Raw genomic sequence first — 27,589 nt, 5'->3', positions numbered from 1 at the left:
AAACTATTACCTTAATACAGAGTAGAAGTATTACAATACACATATATCACTAACAAAGTAAGGGATATTTAATACATAAGGAGAAGAGATTACAGTATCACATTTGATCAGAAGATTAAAAAAATAGTCAGTGGGGGCTTCCCTGGTGGTGCAGTGGTTGAGAGTCCACCTGCCGATGCAGGGGACATGGGTTCGTGCCCCGGTCCGGGAGGATCCCACATGCTGCGGAGCGGCTGGGCCCCTGAGCCATGGCCGCTGAGCCTGCGCGTCCGGAGCCTGTGCTCCGCATCGGGAGAGGCCACAACAGTGAGAGGCCCGTGTACCGCAAAAAAAAAAAAAAAAAAAAAAAAGATAGTACACTATTCTATATGAAAAGTGACTAAAGAAACCCAGCAACCAAATACGAGTGAACAACTTTATCTGATTTTGTTTTTTAAAAAAGATATATAAGACATTCTTGAAACAATTGGATTAATTCAGTACGGAATTACTATTAATTTTCTGAGGCATAATAATGGAATTGTGCTATACAGGAGTATATCTTTATTCTTAGGAGTTGCATGGTGAGTGCTTAGCAGGGAATTTCATGATGTCAAATTTACTCTGAAAAAATATAACGCAAATACAGCAAAATGTTAACAGTTATTGACTCCAAGCAGAGGAGGTGTTTCATTTTATAGTTCTTTTAACTTTGATGTATGTGGAATTTTTTTCATAATAAAACTTAGAATAACTTGATTCTCTCCTTTGGGTGATATTAATGTTAGAAAAAAATAAAGAAAGAGTAGGCATTAAGCAAGCAGAGAAGGGGAGCAGGGAGGATGACATCCTAGGCGTATGGGAAAGCTTGCGCGAAGGCACAAAGGTAATATGCTTGTGTATTAAGAGACTAAGGACTTGTCCCTGAGAATGTATAAAATTCAGATCTGAATCACCATGTGGATGATGAGCAAACCTCTACTGAACACCTACTACTGTAACTGTCTTTCACATCACTTAGAGTTCTTTGGCTGCCAGTGATAAAAATCAGTTGAAGTAAAAGCTGAACAGCCAGGACTTAAGAAGAGCTAGAATGAATACAGCTCTGGGATATAGGATCAATAACCAGTCTTCCCAAGGAGAATGGACCGGCTCTAATCCTCTTCCCTTTTTGTGTTTCTCTACTTATGAGCCAATCCTTAGGAGAGAGAATAAGATCTAGACCCAAGCAAGCCCTCTTAACATGGGCACTAAGGGATCAGTCTCTTACTGGGTGGCATTCTTGCTCAGCTAAATTAAATTCTATTGAATTCTATCTTCTATTTTCTGGGCAACCCTTGAAGCCTTCTTCTCTTTTTGCTTGTTAGCCAGAGTTGGCTTGCCACCAAAGAACCACAATACAATTTTGTCTCTTTTTTATTTGTAGTTAGACTCCTGAACATTTCCCCATCATACACTCCATGACACAATTTCTTGTGGTTTATTTTTGTCTGAATCTTTATGGTAGATATGAAATTAGGAGGTTTAAGTTAAAAAAATATTTTTCCCTCTACATTTGAGAAGGTATAGGGGTTAAGGATGGAAAGTACTGCCTAGGGAAAAATAAGTACATTAATGGTAATAATGTAAGATTGAAGATATCACATGGCAAGAAAGAGGTAAAATTAAAATATGAGAGAAGCCTTTGAAGGAGAATGCATGTCTTTTTGAGTGAGAGAATGTTAGAATAGCCAACACTGGGGATATGATATTTGAAGTACAACTTGAGGCACTGGTAGAATTCTCAAAGGCATTTCAGGAAGAAGAAATAGCATAAACCAAAAGCATGGAGCTGGGGAATGGAGGATATGCCCAGGAGGCAGGTTGTGATCATATTAGGAAGAACTTGAATGCCTGGCTAAGGAATCTGCCTTTAATTGTAGGTACAGGAAATCACTTAAGGTGTCTGAATGAGAGAGTTACATGGTTAAAAGCAATGTTTTTAAAGAAAATGAGTTTGTCAGAGTTTTGTAGGACCTTGCTGCTCAAAGTCTGGTCAAGGACCAGCAGCATGATTTCACCTGGGAACCTATGCAGAATCTCAGCCTCCCTTCCCAGAGCCAGCGAATCTAAACCTGTAGAGTAGCAAGAACCCCTCAAGTGATCTACTCGCACATTAAACTTTGAGAAGCCCTGATGTCAAATACAGTGGAAGAGGAAGATTTGACTTGAGACCAGTTGGAAGACTAGGCCAGAGAGAGATGAACAAAGGTGAGAGCAGCAGACACACCAAGACTAATGGGATTGGCCAAAAAGGGAGAAGGCATGATGGCACAGAGCTTTTAGGCTGCCTCACTCATTTTCCTAATAGATTAATCCTCTTACCTTATTCATTAAAGTCATTGTTTCCTTTTAATACATTTTTCTTCTATTTGTTCTTTCTATTCATTAGCAAGCACTGCTTCTCTCTAATTGTTTCATAGGCCATAAAACAAATGAGAAATTTTCTTGAGCCTAGTTTTTAAGGGATGCAGGTTGCAACTACTGCTGTGCCACATGCTGGAATAAGAAAAAAAATCGCATGAAGAGATTAGAAAGGAGAAATAAGATGAGTGAAAATATCTCCTTTTGTATTTCAGGGTTTTCTTCCCTTCTGTGTTTAATAAGAATCAAACAGGTGTGCATTCAAAGCGTGCAAGTGTGTCTTCATCAGCTTTTAATCATCAGCTTCAAGAAAATTCAGATCTCTCCGAAAGAGGGAAAAATAAACAGCTGAGCAGTGTGACTCATTTACACTTCAAATATACTTTGAATTGGTTCTTCCTCAATTAATCAAATAGCTGGTGTATCCCTAAAGTAGTATAAAGTGACACGCTGTGTGAAATCAATTTTTCTTTCCAAAATCATTAAATCCAGTAGCCTGTGACTACCTCCCTGCTAATCCCGGTACCAATCCTTTCATCCTCCATTAACTTTGGCACGCCTAACAGGCTGTCAAGAATAATTTCCCAGGACGTAAATAATTCAGAAATTAAAAATTAATAAATAATAACAGAGAACTACTGGGAGATAGGTTGGGTCAATTAGTGCTTTCTGCATTCTGTTTCTTCGCAGCAGGGGGGCAGCCACATTCGTTACTTGAATCTTTCCTTCAATTCTGAGGTCTGATTTACAGCTCTTCATTACTGGATCCAGTCAGACACAATTACCTCCATCACTATCTCAGTTCCTAACTTCAAAGAAACGAACGTTTTCTTGTCTGCTTTTTTTCTCCTTGCAGCAGGCTCAGCTTGACATCCCTGGAATTTCTTCCACGCAGACTAATTAATAAGTCTTCGACTTATCGTATTCACGTCTCTTCTTTGATGTGCTACCTTAGTCAATCATCCCATTTAATTAGAATTTCAGTGATAACTTTACTTATCTTGTGGCGAGATGTAAATTAAAATAATAGGATTTTAATTCTCTTTTTTATGGGGTTATGACATTTTGGAAGAAAAAGTTTCAACACAAACATGATATTATGTATTCTCTAGGCAGGGGTAGAGGAGCATTCTGCAAAACTATTTTCCTCTTGCTACAAAATAGTACTGCTGTTAAGCAAGCAATAATGGAAATGCACTGGATTTTTCTATAGCATCGTTTCATCAAGTCCTTCACAGAGAAAAAAATTACCTTGATTTGCATAAATAATTGGAACAAGGTACAGGTCACGTTGCCAGTAAAGGCACTGGCTATGTTTTGAAGAAAAAAGTATCTCCAGAAAGTCAAGGCTTTGATATACCAACACTGTTAACTCTTTCTGCCCTTGCCTGTCAATCCATGCTAATTTCCATTTTAGTAAATTCTCTACTAGTTTCTTTAGACTTCTTCCCTAATATACCACAAGGAAATAAAAAGGTTCTCCCAAGAACACAACAGACATTAGCAAAGCACAAGATATAACACTGATGTGCAAAATTGGTTAATAAGGGAATGCAGAAAGCAGCATTTCATTCTAGAAAACAATACTAAGACCAATATTTATTAAGCTTCCACTGTGTATCAGCCTCAGTCTCATGCGTTACTTCTGTTAATTCTTCCAGCATACCAATAATAAAGGATTATTATTCCCATATTACAGATGAGACAGTGTCAGTGAGGTTAACCTGGCCTTCCTAAGGTCACAAAGGTAGCATATGAGGATGAAGAAATACAGAAGGCATAAGAAGAATAACGTTTAAGTCTCTGAGCATAGCATTTAAAGCCCTCCATGATCTGACTTCATACTGCCTGCCAAACTCATGTTCTTTCTATTCTATTACATAAACTCATCCAAAATACATCTCCAGGCACTAACCCAGTGCCAGATCCTAGCATTATACCTTATTAAAACATCATCGATGGTTGCCTTAATGTTTATAGACATTGGCTGAAATTCAGTCATTGTAGTTATAAATAGTAATCTCAATCATCATAAATATATTATTTTAAAATAGCAAGTACAAACAGAAAAGCACATATATATGCAAGTTTTAGCATAAGAAAATAATCTTTTCTCACATTTCCTTTTCTTTTTTTTCCCAGGAGTAAAACGATTAGCTTTTTTGTTTGTGGCTTAAAAAAAAAAGTTACTAACAATAGGAACATCAATGGGAATTAGTCTATCCTTGATCTCTCAATCTTTCCCCTCCACTACCTCAATAACAATGCCCAGTAAGACAACAAACAGAGGTTATGGTGACCAATAGAAATTTATTTCATTAGTTAGACCTGAAACCACTGCATTAATGCCATTTTGAAGCTAACCTTTCAGGGATTTAATACAGTTGTTCTTTAACAATAGAACTTGGTTCATTTACTGCTTAAGACATGATTATTTAAATTAAAGTTAATTGGTTTCCTTACTCTCCTTTAGGGCTTTAGGCTCAGAACATTTCTATTAGAAAAATCTAATTTGTCTCAAGTTCTTATTTCTAAATTTTAGAGTGGTTAAAATGCTCTCATATTTTAACTCTTTGTAGCAAAAATTATGTCTAAATTACAGCTCAAACTGGCAAAGCAATTAAAGATGCAGGTGACGCAATTAACAAAAGGGCTCAATAGTAGTTCAGAAGACTTGGAGCTACAGTGTAAGTTGAGCAGTCGTCTCTGCCAGGGCTTCTCACAGGTTGAGAAAAGCTTGAGGCTACTTTTCCTGAGGTTCCCAAGTATCAATTTAAAAATGAAGACATGCCAAAGCAAGATTACCAAAACCATGACATATTTTAAGTGTTTACATTGGACCAATTAATGTTTTAATACACAAAATATGGTATAACAGAATTAGGCTATTCATAAATAATCACAGTACCAATAAAATGCATAAATTCATGGAGCACTATAGGCTGTGACACCCAGTAATGGGACAAAGTACACAAGTTCTACAATGAAAGTCTTTCAATCCCTTTCCTGTATCTCAATGACTGTAAATATAACCTCATCTAGAAAAAATGTTAAATTCTTAACTTCAAGCTCTCTGGAACAGGAGGCTCGAGTTCAAATGCTCCCTCTCACCATTCCTTGATAAGCTCCAATCTCATACATTCACTCAAAAATTATTTTGAGTGCTTACTACATGCCAGGCACCACTCTAGGCTTTAAAAGTATATCAGGTCAGGGCTTTCCTGGTGGTGCAGTGGTTGAGAATCCGCCTGCCGATGCAGGCAACACGGGTTCGTGCCCCGGTCCGGGAAGATCCCACGTGCAGCGGAGCGGCTAGGCCCGTGAGCCATGGCTGCTGAGCCTGCTCATCTGGAGCCTGTGCTCTGCAATGGGAGAGGCCACAGCAGTGAGAGGCCCGCGTACTGCAAAAAATAAATTAAAAAAAAAAATCAGTTAAAAAAAAATTCTTTTTAAAAGGACGAAACTCCCTACCTCATGGAGCATATTTCTAATGGAGACAGATAACATATAATAAACACAATAAATAATTATATAGTATGTAGAAAATAAATGCAGGAAAAAATACAGAACAGGGTTGAGGGGATCTATAAGTGCCAATGAACGATAGACATGTACGATTTATCAATATATAGGATAGTTAGGATAGGCCTCACCAAAAAGTGACCTTAAGCAAACAAGTGAAGGAAGTAAGTAAGAGTAAGCCATGCAGACATCTGGGGGAAGAGCATTCCAGGCAGAGGAATGGCCAGTGAAACAGAAACACCATGGTGCCTTTGTGCAAATTAGAAAAGGTGTTGCTTCCCCCATTGATCTGAGGAGAAAATTTTAATTAGAATCTTAAAGGATACTGAGAAGGAAATTAACAAATTCAACACCCCTTCCTGACATGGCAAAAAAATTAAATAGATTAAGAAATAATAATCAATGGCTATCTCCTTAACACAACTTAGCAGGGAAACACTGGATGCTTTCCTGCTAAAGTCAGGAGTATGCAAAAAAAAGTCCATTATCTGCACTACTATTAAATGTTGTGTTTGAAGTATCAGCCAATAGAATTGGACAAGAGGTATAAGAATTAGAAAGGAAGAGGTAATATACCTGGATAATATACCTGGACACCCCTCTAAAATAAATTAAAAAATTAAATACCAATAACAAGTAAGGTAGTAGAATATAAATTAATAAACAAAAATTCATAGACTTCCATAAAAAGAAAACAGTTAAATGGACTAATGGAAAAGAGAATGCCATTTATATTAGCAGCAAAACAGATAAAATACCTAGAAATAGACTTAATTAAAAGAATGCAGAAAAACTATATCAATAAAGCTTTAAAAATAAAGATGAATAAATAGAAAGACATTCCATGTTCTTGGATAGGATGACTCAAAATCATAAAGAGGTCAATTCTCCCCAAGTTAACAGATAAATTCAATGTAATAAAAATGTCAACAAGTTTTTGTCTGGAGCTAGACAAGTTGATTCTAAAATGTGTATGTGAGTAGATATGCAAGGCCAAAAATTATTTTAATTTTTCATATAAAATATCCTGAAATCAATAAAAAGCAATCAGCCACATGAGATGACAAGACAACAAAAACCAAGAGAAATATCACACAATAGAAAGCCATGCTTGGGGGATTCAGAGAATGGAGTTATCAGTCACAAAACATTAAAATAATTCTGCTAAATATACTCAGGTACTCAAGGAAAGAAAAATCAAGGTTAAAAATTTCTGCATAGGGGCTTCCCTGGTGGCGCAGTGGTTGAGAGTCCGCCTGCCGATGCAGGGGACACGGGTTCGTGCCCCGGTCCGGGAAGATCCCACATGCTGCGAAGCGGCTGGGCCCGTGACCCATGGCCGCTGAGGCTGCACGTCCAACGGGAGAGCCTGTGCTCCGCAATGGGAGAGGCCACAACAGTGAGAGGCCCGTGTACCAAAAAAAAAAAAAAAAAAAAAAAAAATTTCTGCATAGAATGAGAAATATAAAAAGAGAAATAAATGGAAAGCTTAGAACTGAAATCAAAAGCCCACTGGAGTTATACTGAAAAGAGAATTAATGAACTGGAAGACAGGTGAAAAGAATACAGAACAAAGCATGGAAAAGCAAAAGGATAGTAAATATTAAAGAGTGTAGGAATCTGTGGTATCTTTAAAATATAATCCTAAAATCATTGACACTCTATCCATCAAGGATATATGTCCACTGCCTTTGAATCTGGGGGGCTCGTAACAGCTTTGACCAATAGAATATGGTGGAAATAAAGCTATGTAACTTCCAAGGCTAGATCATAAAAGGCCCTGCAGCTTCTACCGGTTCTCTTAGACTGCTTGCTTTCTAGATGCTCCCTCTCAAGATACTCCCTCTCAGCTGCCATGTGTGAGAAGTCCAAGCCCCATGGAGAGGCCATGTAGAGGTGCTCTGATTGACAGTCTCAGGCTGAGACTGGCCTTTGAGGTATCCCAACCCAGGAATTAACTAAAAAAGTGTTCAGATGATTCCAGCCTCCAGCTGTTCAACTCACCCCCAGCTGAAGCACCCCCAGTTATCCCGTAGCAAGGACAAACCATTCCCACTATGCCATGAAGAAATTCCTGACCCATGTAATCCATAAGCATAATAAAATGGTGTTACTTTATGCCACTTAGTTTGAGGTGGTTTGTTACAACAGCAACTGATAGCCAGAAGAGGGGCCTAGAAATACAGCGATAAGAATACAGTATATAACTGGATATATTTAGTAAGTGTACCCAAAATTTACAAACAAAGAGCTAAAAGGAGAAAGATTAATCAAAACAAGTGAGGTTCTTTGAAATGTTTACTAAGATTGCCACATCTCTGGCAAGTCTGATCAAGAAAAAATGCAAACACAGATAGAAAGAGAAGAAAAGTCATGTTATAGAACTGGGAAAACTGTGACAGTGAGACTATTGTTTTTATCTACTGGGGTGGAGGTGGGTACAGAAAGGTAGGTAAAGTACATTAAGTACACTACAGCGTGCTAAGGGCTCCCATCTTCTGTTATACTCAGCTGCCCAGCAAAGTCTCTCCAGAAATAGTGAGAATGTATTCCAAATAAATGCATTCTTTTGTTCATTCATTCAAAAACCACATTTGGCTCTCAATCCCAGCCTCCATCTCAATACCTGGTACAGAGACAAAAGGAATTCCAGGGGACAGAAAGTAAAGAACTGGGAAGGAGAGAAGGAACTATGTCAAGGTCAGGGGAGAAGCAGCTATGTGAGAGTCAGCAAAGGGAGGGATATATAACCAGAGCCTTCCATCTGGTGTGGTGACAAAGATGGAAGTGATGTGAGGCAAGATGGAATTAAAGGCCTCACAGTCTGAGGCAGATCTCTGTATGGACAGGGCATTTGCCCTCAGTCACATGCCTGCTTTCTCACCTCTATAATTGGACTGGAAAACATGAAAGGGAACTTGAGTGGACACTGGGATACTCTACTCAAATCTTCTCTTCTGGGCCAAGGATATTAGCTGGGTCACTGGACATTGCTCTCAGCTTCAGGAAACTGGCGTCACCCTTGGTCAGGGAGCAGCCAGACCAAAGACTGCCTGATGTGGGTTGCAAAGGCCCAGCTTCCTTGCCAGTTTGGGACAACTATGAAGAGCCATCCCAATTCCAGAGCTCCCCGTTGGAACAGCTGAGGCCTCAGTTGTAACAACACTGTGGGTCTCCTGATCCTCCCTTACTCACTCCCTTACAGGTGTATTTTTTAAGAGCACTCCCCAGTACACCAACATATAACTCTCTCAGTATGTTTCCAGGGAGCTGAATCTAAGATTAAAAATGTAAAGACCGTTTTTAGCAGTCTTCCTCAGAGCCCAGGGAAAGTGTTTACTTTTTTGGATGTCATGAACCGCTTTGACCATATAATGAAAACTAAGGATCCTCTTCTCAGAAAAATACACAGAAGCACTTAATGTAAACTTTCACATGCTATTTTAGAGAGGTCTTTTTTTTTTTCTTCCTCCTCATCTTTAAGGCCCTGTTAAAGCAGTACCACCCATGTGAAGCCTCAAGAAACTCTTTGTACATAATCATAAGATTAACCACCATTTATTGAGCACTCACTCTCTACAAGAGGTGTCCGCAACCGGCCGTGGACCAGTACCGGTCAGCGGCCTGCTAGGAACCGGGCGCACAGCAGGAGGTGAAGAGCGGGCAAGAAAGCAAAGCTTCACTTGCGGCTCCTCACCGCTCGCATTACCGCCTGAACCATCCCCCGTATCCCCTCCCACCCCCCCAAAAAAACTGTCTTCCACGAAACCGGTCCCTGGTGCCAAAAGGGTTGGGGACCACTGCTCTACAAGACACCGTGCTGAGTGCTTTAACTTCATGATGCTTTTGATCACGACATAACTCTGCAAGGTTACTAATAGCTTCCTGTTCGAGATGTAAGGACTCACCCAACATAACACAGCTAATAATTATCAGATATTGGATTAAAATCCTAATGTGTAAAATTTGTGCTCTGAATGAAGGACAAGAAAAAAGAAGGGCCGGTTAAGGACAGTAACTCCTCAAAGGTCACCTAGTGAGTGATAAGTGTCAGCATTGGGCTTTAAACTCAGGCCTAAGCCCAAAGGTGGCGCTCTTTAAGTCAAATATGTCTTAGCGCCCTTGAGAACGGAAAAAGCCTGGTTTTGTCCCACCTCCGCCCTTCGTAGATCCTTTGTCATTTGTATTTGTTTCTACAGCGACTCCAGAAAGACCTTCGGGTGGCGCTGTTGTGGAAGGCTGGGCGCATCCCAACCCAAAAAGGGCAGCACGTCGCTTGACGTACAACGCGGCCGTGCTATGAGTCCCCGCCCACCGAGGGGAGCTGCGTGGCTTCCGTACAACATGGTGGCGTTCTCACCGCCACGCCTCTTCCTGTGACGTACTTCCTATCATGCGCAGTCATATTTGACCCTTGAAGTCGCGAGTCCTTTCTTCTTCCTCTTCCGGGGACGGTACCTAGAGGTATGGTTGCTTTTTCCTTGTCTTTATTGCTACTGCGTTTACAATCGGCAGCCATCCGGGGAGTTGCAGGAGACGGGGTCTCTCAGGCGCAGTCTTTTGAGCTGGCGTGGGGGTAAGGGCTTAGGAGGAAGGTTGGTAGTGAGCAGTTCCCCGGACTTTAGCTTCAGACACCTCTCGATCCCGACCTCCGCTCCGCAGCATTGAGTGGCAGGAGCTCACCACCCCTGGCTTTGCCGCCTTTGCAGTCCGACGTTCGGTGACAAATGAGTTGTGAGTTCCGGCTGGTGGAGACTGCGAAGTCGCCGGACGTTCTTATGTCTTACGGTCATGCTTTAACCCCGCGCCTGTAGCTGTTCTTCAGGCTCTGGGAGGGTCGACGACCGGCATGTTCGGGTCATTTCAAAATGTGTTCTAAGACCAATAGCAAATAAGATAAAAATTTTTAATTGGGAGTTTTCTGTCTTCGTTTTGGAGAGGCAAACGGCTGATTGGGTCACTCGCACCGGCCTTCCGTGTGGGTTTTGGTGTCTGACAGTTCCAGCGTAATGATAGTAAGGAGATTGCAACACCAGATGCAGGCTGTTGCCTTTTAAGTAACATGCTGTGACGAAATGCTTACAAAATTTGGGAAAAATTAGGTTGATTCAAGTCTTGCCTATGTTTTATGGTATTTTAGGTAGTTCACTGAAAAAAGAAAAACCAGTTTGATGCCATAATCCAGAAACACTTGATCCAGTACCAAAATTAGTATTAAATGGCACCTAACTTGTCCCGGATGCTGCTTTGGGGGCAAAACACTGAACCCTGCGCAGCCACTAGGTTGGGGCAGAATGCCTGCTGTCGTTTAATCTAATGACAGTTGTGTGAAATAGTCAAAAATTATATTTTACAGATAAGCAAGCTGGCCTATGGAGCTTTATAGTCTCAGTAAATGGTACAGCTAAGGATTCAACTTAAATGTAGGTGTGCTCGTGTACTCTTCCTTTAAGACCAGCATTTCTCAAACTTGCCTGTTGGTAGCACTTTTCTGGATACTACTCCACACAGAATCAGACTCTTTGAGAGAAAAGCCGGGTAATCAAAATTTTAACCAAGTGCCACGTTTGATTACCGTCAGGAAAACAAACATCGCCCCTTAGCATTCTTCCCAATCACCCTTAAATATAAGTATAGCTGTCCCTCAGTATCCTGGGGGATTGTTGCAGGATCCCCGAGGATACCAAAATCGCTGATGCTCAAGTCACTTGTGTAAAATCCTCCCATATACTTTAAATCATCTCTAGATTTCTTATAACACGTAATACAATGTAAATGACTATGTAAATAGTTGTGGGCATGCAGCAAATTCGAGTTTTGCTTTTTGGAACTTTGTGAAGTTTTTTTTCCCTGAGTATTGATCCGCGGTTCGTTGAATCTGCGGATGCAGAACCTGCGGGTGCAAAGGGTCACAGTAGTTTATTTATTTATTTTCGTATACAAATGTGTTTATTTTAGGGGAATTTAATTGCCACTGCACAGTAGAACCTCAGGGAAAAGAGGATCTCCAAGTTCCCCTTTGTTTTGCAGGGTCGGGGAGAAATGGTCAATAATCTTAAATAACCATCATATTCAGGATGGATCAGTCTGCACTGGGTCCAGCCCTAGGTCCCAAAGACCAAGAGGATGCTAAGGGACTTCCTGGGGCATAAAGGATCAATGTTCCCTGTTCCTTCACCTGCTTAAATCACTGGCTTTGGCTCCCCTCCTCCAGGAAGCCCCCTGATTAAGCCAACCCAGGCAGCTAAAGCATCTTCTTTCCCCCTCCACCTCAGCTCTGGGCTGAGATTCTACTCTCCGGTTCATCCTCATGTAAATCATCTGTAGTTTTAAAATATGGAATCCTTTTCATAAGATACCTTAAGATAAGGATATTATATGTAAGAATGTACATAGGTAATGTGTAAACGCTGATGCTGTTTTGTTTTAAGGTTTGAATTTTTCTACAATGCAGTTTTATTTCATCTTGATTTAGGCATTCAGGATGGTTCAGCGTTTGACGTACCGTCGTAGGCTGTCCTACAATACAGCCTCTAACAAAACCAGACTGTAAGTATTCCCAAAATTCATATACGTATTGTCATTTATTCTGCAAAATGTTAAGCTATTGTCTATTCTCTCACTTTCTAGGTCCCGAACCCCTGGTAATAGAATTGTTTATCTTTATACCAAGAAAGTTGGGAAAGCACCAAAATCCGCATGTGGCGTGTGCCCAGGCCGACTTCGAGGAGTAAGTGATCCTTTTGCTGTGAATAACATCAGAAGGGTTGAGCACTAATTCCTTTGGTGAGTGAGTGAAGGAGAGGTCGCCACTAGGAGGGTTGAGAATTACTAAGCCTTCATGATCCATATCTGTGAAGAACGTAGACTTTCTTTTAAAGCCTATATGGCAAATACAGTGAAATGCCTTTCAGGTAGATCAGTGTACCATTTCCCTTTGTAACCTAGATTAATGTTTATACTTAATACTCATCAGAAATCTAGGACAATTTCTGTTTCTGTTAAAGCATCACAAAATAATCTCAGCGTTTTCTTTATGCAGGTTCGTGCTGTGAGACCTAAAGTTCTTATGAGGTTGTCTAAAACGAAAAAACATGTTAGCCGGGCCTATGGTGGTTCCATGTGTGCTAAATGTGTCCGTGACAGGTAAATAACTATGAAATCACATGGACTATCTTAAGTGTGTCTGTGTCTGTTGCATTGCATGCTAATCATTATTAGAAGACTGGTGAAAAAATAACAAAAGTTGCATATTGTATCAGTAGAATCCTCCTTGACTAGGGATAATCGATGCTGAACAAACTAATAAATGATATTAGCTCCTATTCAGTTATGATGTTGGGACATCTTTATGCTAGATGTAGAAATTAAAAGGTTGGGTGGGGCAGGCATGTAAGAAAGTCTCAGGTTGATGGAGAGTGGAAGGTCCTAAAAGTGTACGAACAAAATCGCCATACGTAGTTCTAGTGTGGCAGGAGCAGAATGTTTTGGGAGATGATAGACAGGAAAGGTAGAAAAATCACAGGTAATGAAGGGCCTCATAGGACAGATTTTTTGGCTTGATTCTTTAAAATGTGGTAATTGATGGGGTTTGAGCAGGGCAGGGAAACCTTTGGTGTGCCAGAGACTAAATGTGCAGCAGGATGGGGGTGAGTGCTTGGAACAGTTTCTCTACTTTGTCAAGGCTGAGGAAGTGGCACCTACATGAAGACCGAAGGCTGGATTGGGGGTGAATGGGGTTATTGGGAGATGACTGGGTCTTGTGGATGTGCAAAAGGATTGGTAGTGGCATAGATGGGAATAGAAGCAGGGATTTATGGTGATAATATTTGCTCAGCATTTTTATGATAAGCTCTGCCAAAAGTCCATCTGGGAGGTAATTTTTATTTATTTTTTGGTGGAGAAACCAAGGTTTGTTGCTTAAAGTTACGTAGCTGGTAAGAGGATTCCTTCCAGGTTTTACTGAGGCTTTTGCTCTTAAATAACCCTACTGGCTACATTAAGTTTTCTCCAGAGACCTAAGTGGAAAGATTTGAGAGGTGATTGGTCTTTATAAGAGAAGAAGTTGGTTCAGAGGAGTGGTTTGCCTTCAGTTTATTCAGCTTTTGTTCTACAAAGTGCTCTGGCTAAGTCTCTACACCAAATCTGACATCAAACTTTGCAAGTTCATTCTACCTTTCAGGAGTTAATTTGTAAGGGGAGGTTAGGCATGTTACATTAATACAAATACAAGCTAAATATAACTTCCATGAAATATAGGAGAACTTAGAACTATGGTTGAAGTTTGGAGGAGAAATGACTTTAAAGTAGCTGAGAATCTGGGAGTGGTATTCGAGGTGGAACCTGAGTGACAGGTAAGTTTTAGACAAGAGGTCGAGCGGGCATTGCAGGCAGGGAATGAACATAGTTTGATCTGGCACATTGAGGGTATAAAAGGAATGGAAATGAGATTGGAAGGGTAATGTTGGAGATGAATGAGTCATGAGTTGCAAGCTAGAGGAGTTTGGCTTCTTACCAGTCTTTGGTTCCCAGACTTTGCTAAACATAACTACATGAGCACATTTGTTAAAAAAGAAAATTCTCAGGCCCTAGCTTCTGGAGATTTGGGTGTAGATCTATAAGGTAGCCTAAAGGATAGCATTTGCTGTGATACTGAGGGAGTCTGTGTAGCCTTTGCTCTGGATAAGAGTGACATCAGCTCTATTTCTGTAATGTGGTTATGTCCAGGACATTTGAAGGAGTCAGAAATCCCAGGCTTTTGAGGGTATTAGATAACCAGGGGTACCAGAAGGACACCTTAAGCGGAAGGGTCTGTCCATAGAATTTTTTCAGCTCTTAAGTTTTAAATCTGTACTTGTGTAGGTTTCGTTTCCTTTTCTGGGTATCTTACCTGATTGCTTTACTCGGTTCTTTTATGACACTTTTCTTGTGTTAAATTGATTTTTTAAAAACTGTATTTAACATTTTCTTTTCTAGGATCAAGCGCGCTTTCCTCATTGAGGAGCAGAAAATCGTTGTGAAAGTGTTGAAAGCACAAGCACAGAGTCAGAAAGCTAAATAAAAAAATGAAGCTTCTTTGAGTAATAAAAAAATCAAAAAGCCTTGTTCTGTTATTTCTATTGTGGTTTGTTAGTGTACACGTTTGGTTTCTGTAGTAACTAGAGGGCCCCCCAATACACACACACACACAATTTTTAGTTGATTACTTTTTCTAAAAGTAATTGGAGGTCAGTGATGGCTAAATTTTTTTGATGGTAGCTCTAGACAACATTAAAATATGGACCGTAATATATTTTCTCTTAGGAACTATGTTATGTGTTCCTGTTAACTCTTAATAATGCAAAAGTATCTAAGGATTTTAATAATAGCTCCTTCTTACAGTGCTTAGACTGTATCAAGCAGCCCTCCCAAGTATTCTACATAAGGTCTTCTGAATTGTCTTCCAGGACGATTTCTTCAGGCCATGTCAAGCTTATTTCCCATCTCAAGGGAAAGTAGAGAGCAGGTGGTTTTCACAAGCCAATCTAGAAGCTGAAAGAGTATCTGAATTCTGTAAAATTCGATCCTCCTCCATTTAGTCATTTACTACTGCTGGCACGATGAGGCTTAAATGTCATATGCAGAGGAGTGTTTCCTTGATTAGAATAAAATTACGCTTTTCTTCCGAAGGAAAAAGGCAGAAATCTTTCTGGCCTCTTAAAACCTTCATTGTACCACAGCCAGCTAACTTGTTCTTGGTAGAAAAATTTTTTAACATTTTTGCGGAAGAGGAAAGGCAGCATAACTAAGTGGCTGGGTGGCCCTTGAACTCAGGGCACTTAAAAATTTATTAATGTTGGTACTTAACGGCATCTCCATAGCACTTAACATCTTAATCTAGTCCTCCCGACAACCCTTTCATACCTATTTCTGTTTGACACGTGAGGGCATTGAGGTGCTCAGGTTGTATGTGTTACCCAGAGCCATTTGTGTTGGTAGGATTTTTGCAAGTGGTGTATTTAGTGTTTTGAGACTGAGTGGGCACGCCTAATAAACACTTCGGCACAAGAAATGATAGCTGAAGCCCTTTATTGTCAAAGTTTAGTCTCAAGACATCCATCAGGCTTCCCTGAACACCTGCAGATCCCAAGAATTGTTAAGCAACCAGGATAATAACGATTATCTTATGTGATGTTTAATCACTTAAAATTTTTAATGGGGATGCAATTGAAAAGCATTGGATTAGGAGGTAGATTAAACATTTCTCTGTGACCTAGGTTGATGTATACTGCATGGATGTGTTTTGTGATCCTGTAGTATTCTGTTTGATACAAGGACTTAAAAGTTGGTACTTTTAAAATACAGAAACAATATGCCTTATTTAAATTCAATTACTTTATTGGCTTGTAACCTAAATCTACATTTTGAAAGTCTTGAGTTGAATATTTTAATAACAGCTGTGGAGGGGAAAGCCTCCACTTGCCAGCCCAGCATGAGCTCTTCCCTGTCAGGACTCTTCTCTCCCTGCTTCGTGAAGTTCGTGGAACAACTTGACTGAACACAGATGAACTGAGGACTATCAAGTTTCTGGAAAATAAGTGGGTTAACTTAGAAATTTGAGAAAGCTAAAGCATTAAAGTTTCGTACGTTTAAAAGGATTCTTCATAATGTTAGATGGTTTAACCTTTCCTAAATTTGAAATGTCACTTGTCTTAAAAAAACTACAGACAATTTGGAAAGTAGGGGAAAATAGGATGAAATCGCCTTCAGTTTCAGTATGCAGACAAATCATTTTTAGCAGTTTCATGTCTTTCCTCCCATTTTGTTTTCTAGGCATAAGGAAGACATTTTACTTATTTTTTTAAATTTATTTATTCTTTTTTTTGGCCGTGCCACGCAGTTTATGGGAGTTTATTTCCCCGACCAGGGATAGATAGAACCCAGGGCCCCAGCAGAGAGAGTGCTGAGTCCTAACCACTGGACCACCGGGGAATTGCCAAGATAGACATTTTAAGTAAAAATTGTAAGCATACTGTATGTGTAAAAATTCAACCCTTTCCCCCCCCAACCCCTGTGAGCGTATTTTGAAAAATTAGTTTTACATATGTCATCAGATCTATGTGCCATAATTTAAATAGTCCCTTTCTTTTGAATATTTGGGCTATATCCAATTTTTCTCTATTTTAACACTTGTGAGCATTCTTATACAGCTGATTATTTCATTTATGCTGATTGTTTTTTTTAATTCATAAGCTGGTACTGAAGTACAGTACAATAGTCAAGTTTAATTATTGGGGTTACAATGATGTTTCCTAAGAGTCTTAGCTCAGGTTGCTGTAACAAATTACCATACACTGGGTGATTTAAACATCAGACGTTTTTTTCTCACATTTCTGGAGACTGGGAAGTCCAAAATCAAGGTGTTGGCAGATTGTTCTTGGTGAGGGTCCCCCACCCTTCCTCGTCTGCAGATGGCTGCCTTCTGCAAGCTCTCTTTTGTCTTTCTCTTTTTAAAAAAATGAATTTATTTATTTGTTGGTTTGCTTTTGGCTGCATTGGGTCTTCGTTGCTGACGCAAGTGAGGGCGACTCTTCGTTGCGGTGCGTGGGCTTCTCATTGCAGTGGCTTCTCTTGTTGCGGGAGCACGGGCTCTAGGCACGTGGGCTTCAGTAGTTGTGGCATGCAGGCTCAGTAGTTGTGGCTCACGGGCTCTAGAGCGCAGGCTCAGTAATTGTGGCACACGGGCTGAGTTGCTCCGCAGCATGTGGGATCTTCCTGGACCAGGGCTCAAACCTGTGTCCCCTGCACTGGCAGGTGGATACTTAACCACTGCGCCACCAGGCAAGTCCCTCTTTTGTCTCTTCTTACAAGGGCACTAATGCCATGATGAGGGCTCCTTCCTCCAAATTACCTCCCCAAAGCCCCCACCTCCTAGTATCATCACACTGAGGACTCAAGTGTCAACTTACAAACTTGTGGGGAGCACAGACATGCAGTCCATAAGACAGGATATGAAATATGACTGATTGGTGACCATTTCTTCATCTATCTTAGTTTAGCCACTAAGTTTTTGACCACAGACCACACTTCTTCATGCTCCCTTTGCTAAGGCCTCTCCTCTTCACCTCACCCTCTCACACTGCCCCATCCAGTTCTTCCTCCCACTCCACCACTCCCAGGAGTGCAGACTTCGTCTTGTGATGTGTAGACACAGAAGAGCAAAGATTGGTGGGAACATAGTACCAACTCTGTCCAAATGACCAAAATGGATTCTGCACTGTTCTGGGTTTTGATTCTATAAAAAAAAAAAATAAAGCTTTTATTGAATCCAGTTCTGTGTGCGTGACTTAAAGTATTCTTGACAGGTTCCTAAAAAGACATGTGAATGTAGTCAGTGGTTTCTTTTTAAAGTCTAGTATTTCTCCTTCCACTGAATTGCTTATAAATTCTATTAGAAGGACTGGGGGGAAGGGGAGTTCTTTCACCCTTAAAAGCAGAAAATCTCCATATGTTTAAATAAGTAAATCAAGTTTATTTTCAGCAGTGTAATAGTATACCTACAATTTTTACCCTAATGACTTGGAGCTTGGGCTCCCAGAGTTTTGATAGTCAGGGCTATGTCTAGCTTTAACTGTAAACTATCTTATCACACCAACTAAAACCAAAACCATATACAATTCTTGTGGAGTAAGATTGTGAAGCACGGCTGAAGATTATGATTTTTTCTGTGAGTTAGATTACTTATTGCTGGTAAGAGTCCTATAATTATTATATATAACCAATAGAATCCGTGGTGTGTGGATCCAGCTCATCCTGGCTGTGAGAGTCAACTGTGTTCCATGATGTCAGTTTGGTACCTTGAAATTGGCATGGTATGAGTATTTATTCCTGGGAAATCAGTGAATGCTACAAAATCCTTTCCCTGCCTGCCCACCCACCGAGGGAGCTTGATGTTTAATATTACCAGCAAGTCACTGGATATTATTCAAATTACAGTCTATTATCACAATTTAGGCATGATGCTGTTGGTACCAGGAGCTCTCTCTATATATATCTGGTGCATGTTTGATTATGATTTGCACTGAAAAATTTGTTGTAATAAATTCTTATTAATACTTTGAATCTCTGAATATCCTGGAATTTGATTTTATAAAAGATAAAACAAAGATATTATTGAATCCAGTTCTGTGAATGTAGAGGAAAACAGAATTTAAAATCTTGCAAAAGTGAAAGTTTCATCTCTTTGAACAATGATAAACGTTGTATTCTAAACCAGGAATAGAAAAGTTAAGACTATCTCCATGAGTTTCCTTTCTAAAGGATAAGATCCACAATAATTCTGGATCAGGGACTTCCCTGGTGGTCCAGTGGATAAGACTCTGAGCTCCAAATGCAGGGCGCCCGGGTTCCATCCCTGGTCCGGGAACTAGATCTCGCCTGCATGCCACAACTAAGAGTTTGCATGCCACAACTGAGAAGTCCGCACACCGCAACTAAGATCCTACGTGCCTCAACTAAGATCCAGCGCAGCCTAAATAAATAAATAACTATTTTGTTTTGTTTTGTTTTGTTTTTTGGGGTTCTTTTTTTTTTTTTTTTTGCTGTATGCGGGCCTCTCACTGTTGTGGCCTCTCCCGTTGCAGAGCACAGGCTCCGGAAGCACAGGCTCAGCGGCCATGGCTCACAGGCCCAGCCACTCCGTGGCATGTGGGATCTTCCCGGACCAGGGCACGAGCCCGTGTCCCCTGCATCAGCAGGCGGACTCTCAACCACTGCACCACCAGGGAAGCCCAATAAATAAATATTTTAAAAAATAATAATTCTGCATGAAAAGATACTTTCTGGTTTTGAAAATATTAGCTAGTCAATACTTTTGAGTAAGTCTTAAATGTTTCTGGTTAATTTGAAGGATTATATAAATATTTTTGCCATACATTTACATTACTTTATAACTTGCTTTAGATTTCATTCATTCACTCAACAAATAGTTTTGAGAAACTACTATGTTCCAGCTAAATATTAATCTGACAGTTAACAAAGCAGACTCTTCTCCTGTTCTCGTGGTATATGGGGGACACTGTTAAATGAAGATACAAATATGTTTTTAATTGCACACATTGGGGTAGGAATCACAAACGAGGAGTACACAGTGCTGTGAAACTGTGTAAGAAAAGAACCTCATTGGGAGTGAAGGCAGACTTTTCTGAGGAAGTCACATTTACGCTCCGAGCAAGGAGATGTTAGCTGGATGCCAAGTAGGGAGAACATTCCAGACATAAGAACCAACATGTACAAATCACCTAAGAAACAACTTGTATTAAAAAAATAAAAGCAATACATGCAACTCAATTCACTCTCAGTATTTAGAGTCCAGTAAATCTAATGTGTGTGAGCAAATTATTAATCACTGAGAAGGAGCATCCCTGTTAGCACATAGATTTTAGTCCACCTATGCGGCCCCAGAGCCAAAAGATCTGTTCCACCTTTTCCTTCCTAAGGGAGACCAGTGAAAGAAAAGTTTTCCTAAACTGTTTAGTTAGGAGCAAAGACACCCTTCTGCATTAGAGGATATTTAAATTATGCAATCCCTTAGATAATTTAGGCATCAACCTATTATTAAGGAGGAACAGGATCAAAATTATTGACTCAATTCCCCTGATATTCATTCAGCTTCTATATTCCTTGGCCTGTGCAAATAGCCTCAGGACTATGCCCTCTTCTCTCTCTCTCTCTCTCTGGTTGGAAATAAGCTTACAAATTGACATGCCTACAAAACAAATGGTCTTAAAGGAAATTCAAATGTTTATTGCATCTTACCATAAGTTATATAAAGACTTTGTAAACCATATGGTCTCTGTTGCAACTACTCAGCTTTCCTGATAGAGTGTGGAAGCAGAAATAGACAATACCTATAGCTGATTCACTTTGTTATAAAGCAGAAACTAACACACCATTGTAAAGCAATTATACTCCAATAAAGATGTTAAAAAAAAAAAGAAATAGACAATACCTAAATGAATGGTCATGGCTGTGTTCCAATAGAGCTTTATTTACAAAACTGATGTTGGGTCACATTGGGCCTGCAAGTTGTAGTTTGTGGACCTCCCTGCTCTAGATGACTCCTGCTTCCAGCTACAGCTTCCGGCTGACCAACTGCATGAGAAACCTCAAGCAAGACCAGCAGCAAACTGTCTTGTTGAATCTAATCAACCCAAAGGACAGTGAGAAAAAATAAAATGGTTGTTTTTATCCCACTGAATTTTGAGGAGGTTGGTTACATAGCAATATACCACTGAAACAGTGGTATAGTGCAATAGTCTTGAAAAAAATTTTTTTGCTTGCATATTCCTTAAAGAATTTTGAAAAGCTGTGTAGACCCTTGCAAATTTTTAGGTTATCATCCAAAAATTTTCATTATAAATTTAAATCATTGCAAAGGATATAATTTCCAGCATAGTAATGATATGAATAATTTTAAAAAAAAACTGTTCTATCACTTTTTAAATATATCAAATAGAAGCTACATAGCAACCATTAAAAAAAAGAGAGATAAGCTCTCTTAACAGTTGGAATTTTTATAGTCTTCCTTTTTTTTGGACTCATGTTACCATTCCATTTCCTCTGTGGAATTTTAAACTATGTTTTTATGTTGGAAGTGTTTTCCTGATTGGTAATTCCCACGGTTCTATTTCTAAGAAAGAAAAACCAAACTAGAGGGGCCTGGAGTCTTGCCACCCATTTGTCCTCTGGATAAAATAAGGCATCAGTGCTTTTTCAACCCTGTTCTCTTTGCTCTACTCTTAAGGGACTCTTGCTCAAGAATGATTCATTTGACAATTTGGGGGAGATAAAAGAGGTGAGGACGTTAAATGAAAATGGTCGTCACCTACATTCTACATTCTACACTACATCTCAGTTCAGGTCATCCCAATGTGGGCCAGGATATCCTGCTCCACGTCTACCATTTCCCTTATGTGTAGGACAGCGAAAGACACAAAGCCTTACCACTGCTGTGCTTCAGCCACTGGATGGGGCTCTGAGGGTAAATATGATAACACTGGTGCTTTCCAGGAGCTTATAGTTTAGCTGTTTAGTTCAATCACTTATGACTCTTGGTAATTAGTTTAAATCAGTTGTTCAGGCTGGAATGACACCTATGAGGCACTTTGTTGAGGCACTGATGCTGCATGTTCTGTAATGTACAGGACAGTCCTGCTCAGCAAGTCATCCTGAGTCCTGCATGACCTTCCATACCCAACCAGATTTGCATGTAGGTGGGAAACCTGTTTACTATTATCTCAGCCTTGGTAAACACCATTTGAATATAAACCAAAGAGTATTTTTGCATGACTTTAATAAATACTAAAATTTCCAGGAATGCGCTATGTAAAACCAGGGAGATTATATTTTTCTTCTGAACATTATCTGGAGAAATTCAACATTTTGGAAAAAAGAAATAGCAAACCATAAAGTTTTGAAGTTCTGCAAGGTAATCTAAGATTCCCAATTTTTAGAATAAAGTATAAATGTATGGGTGAATGTATTGATATATATATATATTTTTAAATTTATTTATTATATATTTTTGGTTGCATTGGGTCTTCGTTGCTGCGCTCAGGCTTTCTCCAGTTGTGGCGAGCAGGGCCACTCTTTGCTGCAGTGCACGAGAGTCTCATTGCGGTGGCTTCCCTTGTTGTGGGGCACGGGCTCCAGGTGCGCAGGCTTCAGTAGCTGCTGCACACAGGCCCAGCAGTTGTGGCTCGCGGGGTTCTAGAGCGCAGGCTCAGTAGTTGTGGTGCACGGGCCTAGCTGCTGCGCAACATGTGGGATGTTCCCAGACCAGGGCTCGAACCTGTGTCCCCCGCATTGGCATGCGGACTCCCAACCACTGAGCCACCAGGGAAGTCCCTGATATATACTTTTTTCTTAAATCTTTAGTGCTGGATATTGTTTTGACAAAAAATCTGATTAACAATAAATTAATTTGTGGCTTAATATATGTTCTGAAAAGAGCACCATGATTTCTAAGTGCTTTGATTTCTGAACAAGTTACAGAACCCCTACTATGGGCAATCAGGAGACACCAAAGGTTTTTTTTTAATTTAATTAATTTATTTATTATACAGCAGGTTCTTATTAGTTATCTATTTTATACATATTAGTGTATATATGTCAATCCCAATCTCCCAATTCATCCCCCCCCACCCCCCCACTCACTGTCCCCCTTTGGTGTCCATACGTTTGTTCTCTACACCTGTGTCTCTACTTCTGTCTTGCAAACAGGTTCATCTGTAACATTTCTCTAGATTCCACATATATGCGTTAATATATGACATTTATTTTTCTTTCTGACTTACTTCACTCTGTATGACAGTCTCTAAGTCCATCCACATCTCCACAAATGACCCAATTTCGTACTTATTTATGGCTGAGTAATATTCCATTGTATATATATACCACATCTTCTTTATACATTTGTCTGTCGATGGGCATTTAGGTTGCTTCCATGACCTGGCTATTGTAAATAGAGCTGCAATGAACATTGGGGTGCAGGTGTCTTTTTGAATTATGGTTTTCTCTGGGTATATGCCCAGTAGCAAAGGGTTTTAATTACATTGGCATTTAGAAAGTTCTCTTTGATGGCATGAAGAATTAACATCAATTCATTCAACAAACATTAACTGTGCACTGGGTGTATGCCAGGCACTATGCTGGCACTTACCCTGGGGAGAATTTATGGAGTCTCCCATCTCCCTTCTTTGCCCCCTCTTTCCACGCATGTGGCTTGGTGTAGTGGACAAAGCATAGGCTCCACTACTGTTGTTATGTGGCCTTGAGAAGTTGCTTAAATTCTCTGATTCTCTGCTTTATGAACCCCCAAAATGGGTGTAAAAATACTTATTTTCCAAGATTTATAAAGATTAAGTGTGCCTGGCCCCTAGCAGGTACTTAACAAATGTTAGTTCTGGGTCCCTTTCCATCTCTCTTCAAAACCTAATCTCAGACCACGTCTGCCAACAGCCATTGTGTGAACAAGAGTCAGTGTTTTCCCTCTAGAACTATTTACATTCTAGCTTTATGATTTCTGACAGTGGGTTGAAAGACTGACTTCCACTAAAGGAATTTCAAGCAGGTGAAGCTGGTAGTTCAACCTGTTGGGAGTCAAGGATCATGCACATTATTAAATATAAATACGAAGCTAACAGGTAATTCCAAGGACACGGTCAACGGTGAAGAGCGAGTTAGGATTGCCACCTCTTTACAAATAGACATCAGGGGCTTGAAGGAGGATTGTCATATGAAACTTCCCTTTCTGTTTTAAAAATCTGAGCATTGCCATGTAGACAATGGTTCTCACACTCTAGAGTCACATAAGAATCTGCTGGGGAGATTTTTTTTTTTTTGGCTTAAAAAAAGAACAAAAATGTATTGTCTCACAGTTATGAAGCTAGAAAACTGAAATCAAGGTATTGGCAGGGTCCTGCTCCCTCTGAGACTCTGCACTGAACACTTCCTTGCCTCTTCCTCATTCCTAGTTGTTGCTGGCATTCCATGACATTCCTTGACTTGCAGCTGTGTCAGTCTAATCTCTGCCTCTGTCATCCAATGGCTGTCTTCACATAGTTCCTGTAAGAATCTGCTGGGGAGATTTTTTAAATACAGCTGTCTGAGCCCCACATAAGACTTCCTCAGTCAGAATCTCTGAAGGTCTGGCCAAGAACCTGCATTTTAACAAGATCACAGAGATGGATCTTGGCCTGCCCTTTCACAGGGTATGGTAGAAAGTATAGCTGACCCTGAATAGCACAGGTTTGAACTGTGCAGGTCCACTTATTCATGGATTTTTTTTTTTCAATAGTAAAAACTACAGTACTACAGGATCCGCAGTTGGTTGTATCTTCGGATGCAGAACCGCGGATACTGAGAGCTGACTATAAATTGTTCTCGGATTTTTTACTGCAGGGAGGGTTGACACCCCTACCCCCTGTGTTGTTCAGGAGTCAACTGTTTATACAATTTAGTGTTAGATGAAGATGGGTTTAAATCTTAGAATCCATCATTAACCACTTAGGTGACTTTGAGCAAGTTTCTTATGCCCTCTAGGTCTTAGTCACCTCACCTATAAAATGAAGGTAATATAACTTCAGAGGTTCTAACGGTTCAGTGAAATATCCTGTGTTATCCACACCACAGAATGCATGACCTTTTCCTGCTTCTGGTACAAAAACTGCCTTCTCATATACTTATGGAGAAACAAACACAGTGCATCAAGATGGTCATGATGGAGACTTCTCATTTTGAATGATTAAAGACAAGTGATAATGTTGGAAATAAACCGAAAAGTCAAGTGATATCTTATCCTCCTCTATCATGTTTTACCGAGAATGATTTTTTTTCTCTTTGTAAGGAATTGCATACACACACACACACACACACACACACCCCGCCTGAAAGTGCCAAGCTGTATTTGATTAGTTCTGGGCAGAAGCATGTTAGGGCATCTGAAAACCACAACTGGAGACATCTATTCTGATGGGCCTAATGCTCTGGGTATTTCCTTTCAACCGAACTTGGGGGGGAAAGTACTTTGATATAATGTACATATGGAAATATTTTACAACATTCTTAAAAAGTTAGATATTTTATTCGGTATATATATAAAACATACTTTTCTCTTCCATGTGTGCAAACATGGATAAATCAATGTCTTAAAGAGTCCCTTGTCATTCCCAAGCCAGAATTGTTTTGTTTTGTTTTGTTAAATCCACTTCAGTGTGTCTGAAAGGGCCAAATTGACAGCCCTGGAGACAGTGGTATTTTCTCCAGGCTTCTGGCATACAGCAGGAGCAGCTGCTGTTCAAATGTACCCCAAATACCGTTCCTCTGGAAAGACCATTTCTGGAGGTGAGAAGGCACTTTGATTTCTCATTCACTCTGAAAGGTGCTAGTGGGGCTGACGGTGGTGTGGTGAGTCACTTAGTCAGGCCTTTGGTTCTGAGGCCATTGCCGCATTTCACATGTGCAACCAAACTGCAGTCTGGGTTCTGGTTCAAATTCTTTTGAAAAGATTAGAGTCTGTTGTTTTAAATGCCGTTCCTAATCGTGGGATAAAACATTCCTAGGAAAATATACTTCATCACAAGAATTTACTAATAGTGGTTACTTTCGGGGAAAACAACTAGGGAAGGGAAGGAGATGATAAGGGGGAGTTGCCATTTGATTTTCATATTTTTATCCTTTGTACTCTTGGAATTTTATAACTCTGAACAGGTGATCTTATTTTTTAAGAAACGGGAATCCTCTGTATGAGGGTGCTGTAGGCCACTGTTGTTATTTATTCTTTAAAAATTTCTGTATTGAAAAATAAACTTTTTAAAGTTTACTTTAAAAAGCTTCACTACAAATTCTTCTTTTTAAGATTTAATAATGAAAACTTGCCAGGCAAATACACATTTCTTTTTCTGCTTTTATATGTCTATATGATTTGCAAAGCAACTAGATAGAAAAGAAAATGTCCTGGGTTTGATATTTTATTCATCTGAAAATACTACTTTCCACAAGATTTTTCTTTCATCATTAAACGAGCAAACTATCTGCATTTTAAAGATAGCCTTGACTGCGTGAGATCAGCCTTTTCCATTTGTGTAATGTTTCATTGCACTTATTTGATCACAGCATTGAGGCAAGTTTCTTTTAAATAAGTTTGCCTTTTCATTATGCCGGCAAATAGAGTTTATAAATCTCAAGGTATGGAAAATATGTTTGGGCAAAGTTAAAATTATAGGGGACTGTGATTTTTATAAAAGAGAACTCCTGCCCTGCTGTGGCCACAGAAAGGAACTACATGTGGACAACTGTCAGAAAAACAAAGTTATTGAGTTGAACTGCAACAGCTTTGTAGGAAAGCTAAAAAATGCGCAGATTTACAATTATTTTCCTTTAATAAATTTAATGTAAAATGAGTGTGTATATATATTACTTATATTAATGAAGATTATACATAATTAATTCTATATATTAATTTTTTAATAGTTTCTTTTAAAATTTAATTTAATTAATTTTTTTTATACAGCAGGTTCTCATTAGTCATCCATTTAATACACATCAGTGTATACATGTCAATCCCAAGCTCCCAATTCATCACACCACCACCACCCCACCACCACTTTCCCCCCCTTGGTGTCCATATGTTTTTTCTCTGCTTCTGTGTCTCAATCTCTCTCTGCAAACTGGTTCATCTGTACCATTTTCTAGGTTCCACATATATGCGTTAATATATGATATTTGTTCTTCTCTTTCTGACTTACTTCTCTCTGTATGACAGTCTCTAGATCCATCCATGTCTCTACAAATGACCCAATTTCGTTCCTTTTTATGGCTGAGTAATATTCCATTGTATATATGTACCACATCTGCTTTATCCATTCTTCTGTCGTTGGGCATTTAGGTTGCTTCCATGACCTGGCTATTGTAAATAGTGCTGCAATGAACATTGGGATGCATGTGTCTTTTTGAACTATGGTTTTCTCTGGGTATATGCCAAGTAGTGGGATTGCTGGATCATATGGTAATTCTACTTTTAGTTTTTTAAGGAACCTCTATACTGTTCTCCATAGTGGCTGTATCAATTTACATTCCCACCAACAGGGCAAGAGGGTTTCCTTTTCTCCACATCCTCTCCAGCATTTGTTGTTTGTAGATTTTC

General features: G+C 39.7%; 1 protein-coding gene across 1 annotated transcript; it reads left to right on the top strand.

The window, feature by feature from the left end:
• The first annotated feature begins 10,315 nt into the window (after positions 1-10,315).
• RPL34 (ribosomal protein L34) lies at positions 10,316-15,008 on the top strand. Its single transcript, XM_079724829.1, has 5 exons — positions 10,316-10,368; positions 12,380-12,453; positions 12,535-12,634; positions 12,947-13,050; positions 14,881-15,008. The coding sequence occupies exons 2-5, from the start codon at positions 12,389-12,391 to the stop codon at positions 14,963-14,965; spliced, it is 354 nt and encodes a 117-aa protein (XP_079580955.1). The 5' UTR covers positions 10,316-10,368; positions 12,380-12,388; the 3' UTR covers positions 14,966-15,008.
• Positions 15,009-27,589: the final 12,581 nt, after the last annotated feature.

The sequence above is a fragment of the Hyperoodon ampullatus genome (assembly GCF_949752795.1).
Source record: "Hyperoodon ampullatus genome assembly, chromosome: 1".
In the NCBI taxonomy this organism is placed as follows: Eukaryota; Metazoa; Chordata; class Mammalia; order Artiodactyla; family Ziphiidae; genus Hyperoodon; species Hyperoodon ampullatus.
Note: the sequence above shows the minus strand (reverse complement) of the source record. Positions and strands in the feature narration are given on the sequence as shown.